We start from the raw sequence: 9,928 nt of genomic DNA on the forward strand, positions 1-9,928 counted from the left end.
GGGGCACCCCAGCTGGCTCCAAATACTGAGGAGCCGGAGGAGCCAGCATCCCTTTGGTAGTCTTTCTATAGGCTAATCATTTCCAACAGGATTTGACAACATGGTGAACAGCAGCAACAGGGTGCCCTGAGGGCACAAGTCGGCCTTAATTGCCCTGAGCATCCTGCCTGGGGACCCCCTACCCCACCAGCACTCTGCTCAGGTGGAGGTTCAGGAGCTGCAACTCAGCCAGGGCTTGACCCTGTTAGAGGCTGAAATAGGTAGCACAAAAACGGTACTCATGGCACAGAATAACTGAGGCTGGCAGAGACCTCAGGAGGTCTCCAGCCTGATCCCAAGCAGGAATTCAGACCAGGTTTTGTCTACTCTGGTCTTGAAAACCTCCCAGGACTGAATGGCACAACCTCTCTGGACAACCTGTTGCAGCACCTTGCTTCAACTCACGCCTGTTGCTACTTGTCCTCTCACCTGCTGTAAGGAGCTTCACTGCCTCCTTGATGACCACTCACAGCACTGGAGGGGCATCCCTCCTCCAGGCTGAACCAGCCCAGCTGCCCCTGCATCTCCTCACAGGGCAAGTGCCCCAGTCCCCACCACTTCAAAGGCCTTCCATGAGTTTCCTCCAGCTTGACCATGTCCTTCCTGTACTGTGGGGCACAAAACTGGACACGCTACCCTAGGTGTGGTCTAACAATCGCCAAATAACTCATCATTTTCCTCTATCTATCAGCCAAACTTCTGTTAATACAGCCCAAATCAGGAACTCGCCCAGTTAAAAAACCCAAACAAACACACACAGGTTTCTCAGGGTTTGTTTTTAAGGATAGAGGAGTGCCCAAATCCAGTTCACACACAGCTGTGCCAGCATAACAGAGATGGTACCATGCCTTGGCACTAAGATTAGAGTAGCCACAGAGGGGGAAGGGGGAATAACAAAGGGCTTGAGGAACTCTGTACTACGGGACACTGTGCCGAGGAATACCAACCTGGTATGTATCCCCAGACCCTGGGTTTTACTGTGCTCTTTTCTTCCTAAGGAAGTAACTGCTTAGTACTTTAAGTGGAGATATTTGTGGGCAGAAAGCTTTTAACAAAACACATCACCCCACTCTATACACTGCAAACACAATTGGCTGTACCACAGGTTTAAATGCATGACTTCAGTAAAAGAGCAGGTTCAAAATCTCTGTCATAAATGACTTGTGCTTTACAATAGTAAGGCAAGGCTGGAAAAAATACATTCTCTGATCAAATAGTGCCCCTGTGTAATAGTGGTACTTGTTCTCTTTCTTTCAGAGTGCTTTGGATTCGTCAAGTACCACACTCAAGCCCTTAGTTATTCAAAATGAGAATTAAATCATTAAAATGTCTATGATTATTTTAACATTATCATGCTGTTCAGGATGCATGTTCTGAGATACTGGGAAAATGTATTATCTAGTCAAAAGGGAAAGCTTATCAGTTCATGACCCTATTAAAGATGATATAATATAAAATGCACGGTTGGATTTGAAAATGGTCAATACTCAGATTATTATTTCCTTTGAATACAGTTGGAACCAGGCAATGCTACAGCATAGCTCAACAAAGTCTAGTACCTGCTTCAATAAAAAAGGACAACAAGATGAGTTAATGATTGCAATTTTATTACATGGAACAGTAAATTCCAGACAACTGAGTCACATAACAGACAGCCAGTGCCATGGGAAGTCTCTGTTCTTTATGTAAACCAAGTCATCAAGCTGGTAAATTGACCCATGAACATCATATTCCACGGTATTCTGAAACAAATTAACACAGTATTATATTTTGTGTTGAGATGTTGATCTGCATATGACTTAGTATTCAGTTCCATATGCCTAGTCCTTCTCAAAGTTAGAAATAAAATAATTTTCTGGTGCTAGAATTTGAAACCAAGATGAATGAAAGTTTCAAAGTTTCAGTAAGTGCCCAGAGCTGTTATTTTTACTCTAACATGAATCCTCCCTCCTCGTACAGTTCTCGTCTCTCCACTGTGTCCTAACTCCACTGTCCTTCTTTTAGAGTACGGAGGCGTGATGTGCATCTTGCAGCCAGGCTGGTTCAGGGGGCTGAGCTGTGGATACGATTTACCACTGCATGGGAGGCTAGGGCATGATTACAGAGTAGTGGCTTCTACACCAGCACTTCAATGAGACTCGTTTGATAGCGTAGCAGTTATGCTAATTCCAGAGTACTCTGGATAGTTTCATGCAAGTTTACTCTAACTGATTTTTGAACTGCGTTGCCCAAAATCTATAGGGACTCTCTGCCTGTTTGGCTTATCTTAGTGGTTGGTTGTCAGCTCAAGCTTCCGTGTAACTCTGAACCGATCTGGGCAGCACTACCTGCCCCTACAGGTTTCATGGCTATGAAATGTCTCCCACACACATGTAGATCTAACAACACAAGAACAGCTGCATCAGCTCAAAACAATGATCCATACAGCTCCTTATCTTCCTTCCATCCATGAGAAGCAATGGATGCTCAGAGCAGGCCTGAGACCAGAGCCAGCAAGTAACAATGCTGCTCTGCAACATTCTCCTAAGTTTTTGGTTCCTTCTTTTTATAAAACAGTTTATGCCTGAATATATAAAGGTATTCTTTGTGTGTGTAGTTTTTCTTTCCTATCCTTCTGTCCTGTCCCAAAATATCCAACCTTTTCAGTCGACAGCTGGAATGTAATGTAATTTTATACTACAAAAGATCACCATTTTCTGTTTATTGCAGGGAAGGAGATATTGGAAGGAGAGACTGGTGGAGAGGGACACATACTGGTGGAGAGGGAACATCTGTATTGTTCGTTTCCCACTAAAGCTCACGAAGACCTTTAACAAACACTTTCAAGGATGGATATACAAGTGCTAAGTGATATTATTAGATCTCATTGTCTTCCTTCCTTATATCCCCACCCCTTCTCTTTCTAGTTAATGTTTACCCCAAAACAGGTCCCAATTCTGATGTGAGGATGACTCCTCCACCTGCATGCAGACCTGTATTAGTGGTCTCATGCAGGATCAGGTGACCGAAGCTCTCTTGGAACAAAGCAGTCTAGCTTTTGTGTTCCACGCACAATTTACAGCCTGTTTTTAAACTTTATAATTTATGTACTGTTGCTATCATTTGCAGAGCACGAAAGCTCCTCCTTACTGAACCTTAAAGAGAAAACAATCCTTTTGCCAAGAGCATACACTGTAAATATCTGAGCATGAAAAATGCATTTCTGCCCAGACACTTCCTAGTGACCACATGAAACATCCATGTGGGTATCTAAGTTTGTAATACTTCTCAGTAACTCCTTCTGTCACGAGGATCATCATTATTGAGGAAAACCAGAACAAGTTCTTTTCACTTTTGAATGCCTACTTACCACTGCCTTCAATAGTTCTTCCATTTCGAGGCTGAAAAAAAAAATTAATTAGATGGTTGTGCAGAAGTATTAGATGCCAGATTTATAAGCACACCAAAATAAATCTCCCATCATGCAGACAGAGTACATAAGGCTGAGAATGTTTCATTTAAAGGGACAGCCTGTCAAATACCAGGTGATCCATGCAGGGTGGGTTTTGCCTTTGAAACAGAAATATTCATTCAGCCTCTGTCCAGAGAGCTAAACAGTCTGGCTTTATTCTTGTTAAGGGTCTTGGTCCCAATTCATTGGGGTACTATATGTTATGTAGATGCCTAAGAAAGAGCATATAAATACAAGCACTGAAAATACCCGGCCAAACACACCTGAAGTGAGCTAAAATGTAAGTGACAGCTGAACTGGGATTCTGGTTACCTGCTACAACCTACTTTAGAACATTTTTTTGTTGTTGTTGATGTGTTGGAGATGTTCCTAAAAACTAGTTTGATGTTAATCAGAGTGTCTCTAAACCAGCATATTCTGCATTAGACCGTGCCATAGTTCAGCAAGTCAATGGGTGAAAAACATGAGAAATTACATCCATAGTTTTTCTTTGGCTTTTCATCCTGTTATGCAGTGTGCCTCACTTACTGGCCAGACCTTTCAGACCAAGTAGACATTCAGCTCACACACGCTTTATCTAACACATTTAGCATCAGCACACCTTGGCAGCCTCAGAGATAAAACCCATACGCTACTTCTATCTTTGCAAACATTTTATCTAGAGCCAGATATTTAGAGTCACCTCTTCAAATACAGAAGTATTTAATCTATTACTACATGTCATTGTCTCGTCATCTCTTAGTTGAACCAGAGCTTTTTAAACAAACTTCCCTAAGCTTTCAAGCAAAGGATATTTGGCCTTTAGTCAAAAGAAGTGCAGCAAGAACTTGTGAAGGCAAACAGCTGCTCATTTATAGATATATAACACTGGTTCAGAATCTATAAGTAGTAAGAGATTCAGATACCCTGAAAAGGAAAAAAGGGCGTCCCAGAGTCCCATGACTATCCTGTAAAATAAAAACACAAACAATAACAAAACAATTTAAACTCAGTTCCATAGATCTGTTGACAGGTTTTGGTGTCATTCCATCAGAATGGCAATTAATTCGCACTGTTGAAAAAGGCCCTGCTAACAAGATGCTGATAGTCCCCAATGCCCATTCATCTGGAACGCAGATTAAAAATACCCCAAAGGGCATTGTCAAGAACTATCCATTCTGTCTAGTGTAAATATACTAAATTACCATAATTAAAGATTCACAGGCTTCAGAAAATGTATAAAAAAAGCTTTACACATAGCTGATTGCTTTGCAGAAGCAGGGTCAGCACAACTGGCTTTCCAACCACTGGAAAAAAACCAAGCTGACTTAAAAAAAAGGCAGCAAAAAAAGCAGGGGAAGGGCCATACTTCCCTGTCCAGGGCTACTCACTTGTTTCCACATTTACATACCTTCTTTGTAAACTTGGCAGCAGCAATCTGTGATTCCTGCAAGTGGACAATGTAAGTTAATCAAGATGCTGTCACTTCTTTGGTTTGTTACAGTAATCCTCCATCACTGATGAGGTTGCTGCACTCTTGTGTGAGAAGAGGGATAATCTTTTATCTGTCTGTGATAAGCGTAAGAACAGCAGCAAATGGATCTTTTTAATGACTGATTGTAAACCTTGCCTTAACCAATGTTAACCCATTCATTACCACCATTCAACATGCCCCCTTCACTGTGCAGCAAAGCACAGCCATGCTCTGGTGGCTGAAGCAGAGCTCCACCTGCAGCAAACGTGGCAGCTCCATTCCTCAGGCTTGAATTGTACCGACAGCTCTTACTTTAAAATGTGGTAGCTCTTTGCCTTTCGGACTGACCTTTGTTTTAACCCAGGCATGATTGCTGGTTTTAAGCCTTCCCCTGCACCCTTTATGCTTCACGAAAATTGCTCATTTTTCTACTCAGCCTTACATCAAGGAACAGAAGCTCTCACCATGACTTCACAGAAGCCAGCTAAGCTCAGTGTCTAACAAAGCCCTGAACCTGCAGCCTGGTACACTGGCCAGCTTTGGGAGCCCTCCTGCCCATGGCACAGTTTCCAGGCTGCACGGTCCCAGCTGTCCAGGAATGGGATAGCTCTGTGTGCCACAGCCACGGTTATATCCATGAACAGTTTGAGTTACCTGGGGCAGCCTTGAAAAAACAAGCACATATAATGAGCAAGGACATGAAGACAGGGAATGATAACACAGGAAAAGCATGTAGATGGGAAACTGGAGAGGAAGAATTTAAGGCTACAAAATATACGAGCAAGGAGAAGGAAATCATGATTCAGGGTATGAGATGATGATACCTTGGTTCAAGCCTCAAGACTATGATTTACAGGACTATGAAATACTATGGAAGAAAAAACTGCTTGCTCCATCAAGGTGCTTTAAAAGATGCAGAAGAGAAGACTATAGCAAAGAGATAGTGTGAATGCTAGTTTTGCTCAGAGATGACTATTACATACCAAAGATAGAGACTGACTCATGACTTAACCTGCAGCTTCAAATATCCTAGCTAATTTATAACAGGTGAGGGTTTACTATGTGGAAGAAACATGGTAAAAACTGAGCTTGTAAACAGTGTGTCAGCTTGACTTTAGGATGGAAATTTCAAACTCTTGTGGAGGTGACTGCAATACAGCTGGGTTTAGGTAGCTCTTCCTGATTCTTCTGAAAGTTCCATCTGCAAGATTTACCCAAAGATTAGACATCGAAGTTAAATAGTCTATTAGTTCTCCCAAAAGATTTTAAGTTCCCCAGATGGAATTCAAGTCCCATTAATGCCCAAATTGCCGTTGACTTTGCCTTTCAGAGTGCTGAGATCCCATTCCCTCTCTTGAAACACCATCTGCCTTCTCCATGTAGTCTGCAACACTGAATCAATTTTTCTTTTTTTAAAAAAATCCATGCAAATGTAAAATCATGTAAAAAGCTGAAGTCCAGTTAAAATCAGTAGGATTTCATAACCGTTTGATTGGGTGTGCTACAGACTCATGTTTGCAGTACTTTCTCAAGATTCTGCATGGGCTGAGAAAGTACAACTTCATGTAATAAGAATTTTACTCAGCAGGGTAAAACTTGGCTACTTTTGCCTAGTTCTTTTCCCATACCTCACATTTATATTTGATCTGCCACTTAATCAGACCACACCTAGAAGCCATATTGCATGTATGTAGCTGATATGTCATATGTCTTGAAAGGATACTGTACAAGATTCAGGTCCCAATCTCGATGATGCACAAGAAAGTGATTTATTTTTTTTTCCAAAATTAGCAACTGAAATAGTAACCAGGAATAAGGCTCCATTCAAAGTTACCGGATGATTCTGGATGTCCCTTCATTAGCTAACCTGCAGAAGCATAGGAGTCAATATCGAACTCAAAACCACTTATTAGATATTTAAAACTGAAATGATAGAATTTTATACCATCAACTACAGTATTGCAGAGTTTTATGGCTGTTTTAGGAAAGCATGCTTGGAATTACAAGCTAAAGGCACCAGCAGGAAGACATACTGAAATTCATGTCAAAATACTTTCTATTATTGTCTTGAAAGCTCTGCTCGTGATTTGAAACAGGGGACTCAAACTCAAGTAAATTGGCCTTTTAAACATACCCACAGCCACAGAGTTAATTTTATGGGAAAGGCTCTTAATAAACTGGTAATAATAAAGAATTAATATAAAGCAAAACTGACTCAGAGATAGATTCCAATATGATTGCACCAATGAGGAAGAGCTATAATCACTGACTCTTCAACTTAATTTTTTGGATCAGTCAGAAACACAAGAAAAGCTCAAGTAAAGTATTAAAATCAGTAAAGTAACTGATACACCTCCATGTTCAACATGACCTTAAGTATGCTGTTGATCCAATGTTATATATGTATCTATTTTTTTTAGTATATTCCACCCTGCTTTATTCAAAAGCGAGGGTTAAAATACTGATCCTGGGTGTAAGTAGATGTTTTGATTCTTGAGCTCTGAATCGGTGAAAACCAGCAATTTCACAGATATAGTTTAATAGAGTTAAGAATTACATGCAAACTAATAATGAGAAGACAGAAGACAGTCTTTTATATACTCTCCTACATCTCATAAACCATGACAATATTAGATTATACATTACTGTTTGGAAAGAAATGTCAGAAAGTTGTTTTTGGAGGGGTTGCTTTGAAATAAATGAAGCAGTTACACCTTACCTCATTTGTATGCATGCTGTTGAATATGGAATAACAGAGGTCCAAAACTGTGCTGGAGATCTGTAAAGCCAAACAGTACCTTAATACGTTTACTGAGGGGTTGTGGTGTACCCTGTTTGATATAGAACAGGCCTGATTCTGATCCCAGCACAATTTAAAATGTTACACTAAAACCACTCAACAGCAAGGTAAGACTTACTGACGCTACTACAAGCTAAAAACTACTATTTTGTAGGAGGAGAATACACACAATACTGCTAACGTCACAGTCCTGTGCTATAAAGAGATCTAAATTTTATATATATATTATTATATTTAAAATACATCTTCCTATGCTAAGCGTTCTAGAAATACTTAGGGTTTTGGCATCTACACGCATTTTAATCTACAAGCATTTCAGTTAATCAATACTATAAACCTTTAACCATATACTGAAATGCACTGTCCCATTCTCACTGCCACAGGACAGGGATTTGCCGATGCATGCAATTACATTAGATGAGAAATAACTACAGCTCCAAAGGAAGTAAAGTGTAAGACACATGAACAACTGGCTCTGGGAGCCATTTTCCACAAGTTTTGGTTTACAAAACAAAGATTTCAGAAAGAAAAAAGTCTGCACAAAATATTCAAAATTTCCAGATAATTCCTGATCCTGCCAAGATTTTTCTCTCCCCTTAGAAAAAGGGAATGACCCTTGGGCTCACTATCCAATGCAGTGGGGCTGATCTTTCAAAACTACTGTTTTTTAACTTGTTTGCAAGGTCTGGGCCAGAGCCACCACAGCTGAAACAACCTGTGAAAACTTCCCCTCGCTCCCCTCTCCTCTAAGCACCCCGAAGCAAACCCATCCAACCCACCATCAGTGAGCTGGGACCAGGCGGGACCCTGCCGGTATCTCCTACAGCACTGACCAGCAGCTCTTGCTGCCACGCTGCCTACCGCTGCGAGGGGATGAAAAGCACTTTTCTTTTTTCTTCTTCCACTTTTTCCTTTCTCTAGGTCTGAGTTAGCTCTGCAGGGAGGCGAGCACAGCCACGAGCACACTCACTCCGTGGCGCCTGCAGACACGGACGCCCAGGGTTGCCCTGGGCCATTAGTATGTCTGGAAGAGAAAGTCCCAGCAGATCAAACACGTTACCAAAGTCAGTTTACCTGGGGCTGATTAGACAGTTCCATCCACTGACTGAAGCACAGCGCCAGTTGCTTTAAAAAGTAAGGGCGAGACATTGGCAGTGAGCCTGTCACACGTGGGGACCCGCCTCAGCTCCTGCCGGCCCGGGTACCCCACCTCGCACACCGCACCCCTGCCCACACCTGTCCCACCTCCCTCCCCGGGCTGCAAAGGGCTCCAGCCCCCCACGCTCCCCACCACGCCCAGGGGTCCCACGCCGCATTTCCAGTCCGATGCCACTGTCTCACCGCACCCCCCGTCACCGGCGGGTCACCCCCGCCCCGGGCAGCCCGGGCTGGCGCGCCCCCGTCCTACCCCTCCACCGCGCGTCGCTTTCAGACGGGCTGTCGGGGAAGGCAGGGGGACACACAGGGACGTACCTGGCTTTTGGGCAGGTCCGCGCCGTCCCCGTAGCGCGAGAAGGGCTGGGGGAACCCTGCGGGGACACGGGATGGGGTCACGGCTGTGCGGGGACGCCGCGGAGCCCGGCCCCGACGGCGCCCCTCAAGGGGGGGGGGCGGTTCTTCCCAAGGCTTGGGCTGGGGCCGGAGGGGCAGGGGGGGCTCCGGTGTGCGCGTGTCCCCGCTGTCCCCGCCGGGGGCGGGACGTACCTGAGCCCCGCGGCAGGGCGCAGAGGCAGCAGGCGGCCAGCAGCCAGGGCAGGGCGGGCGGCAGCGGGGGCATGGCGGGGCAGCGGGCGCGCGGCGGGCGGGACGGCCGCCTTTATGGGGCCGCGCCGAGCCCGGGCCGCGCCCCGCCGGTGGGCACCGGGCGGCCCCGCCCCCGCGACCCCCGCCCGCGGGCTGCCGGCGTCCTGCGCCGGGCGGCCCCGCCCCTTGGGAACGCCGGCGACGCGGGTTTTCTGGAGGAGGCGGCAGGGAGGGAGGCGGGCAGAGGGGGGGGGGCTGGGCAGGGGGAAGCGGCGGGGCTGCTGCCGTCTGCCTTTCGCACGTCCTGCCGGGGCTGCCGCGGCGCGGGGGCGACACAGCTTGCCTTCGGAACGGGACGCGTGAGAACTTCCCGTGGCGAACGAGCCCCGGCCCATCTTACCGTGTTTCCCTTCACGGGAAGTAAGGAAAGCCACCCACCTCC

The 9,928-nt window shown here is 45.0% G+C and overlaps 1 protein-coding gene across 1 annotated transcript; it reads right to left on the minus strand.

Moving 5' to 3' along the window:
* Positions 1 to 4,143: 4,143 nt before the first annotated feature.
* Positions 4,144 to 9,520, minus strand: NMS (neuromedin S). Its single transcript, XM_040585239.1, has 6 exons — positions 9,448 to 9,520; positions 9,217 to 9,272; positions 8,818 to 8,868; positions 7,663 to 7,722; positions 4,881 to 4,916; positions 4,144 to 4,437 (listed from the first exon to the last, which is right to left on the minus strand). The coding sequence occupies exons 1-6, from the start codon at positions 9,518 to 9,520 to the stop codon at positions 4,363 to 4,365; spliced, it is 351 nt and encodes a 116-aa protein (XP_040441173.1). The 3' UTR covers positions 4,144 to 4,362.
* Between the last annotated feature and the right edge of the window lie 408 nt (positions 9,521 to 9,928).

This window comes from Falco naumanni, chromosome 2, assembly GCF_017639655.2.
Source record: "Falco naumanni isolate bFalNau1 chromosome 2, bFalNau1.pat, whole genome shotgun sequence".
NCBI classification, from domain to species: Eukaryota; Metazoa; Chordata; class Aves; order Falconiformes; family Falconidae; genus Falco; species Falco naumanni.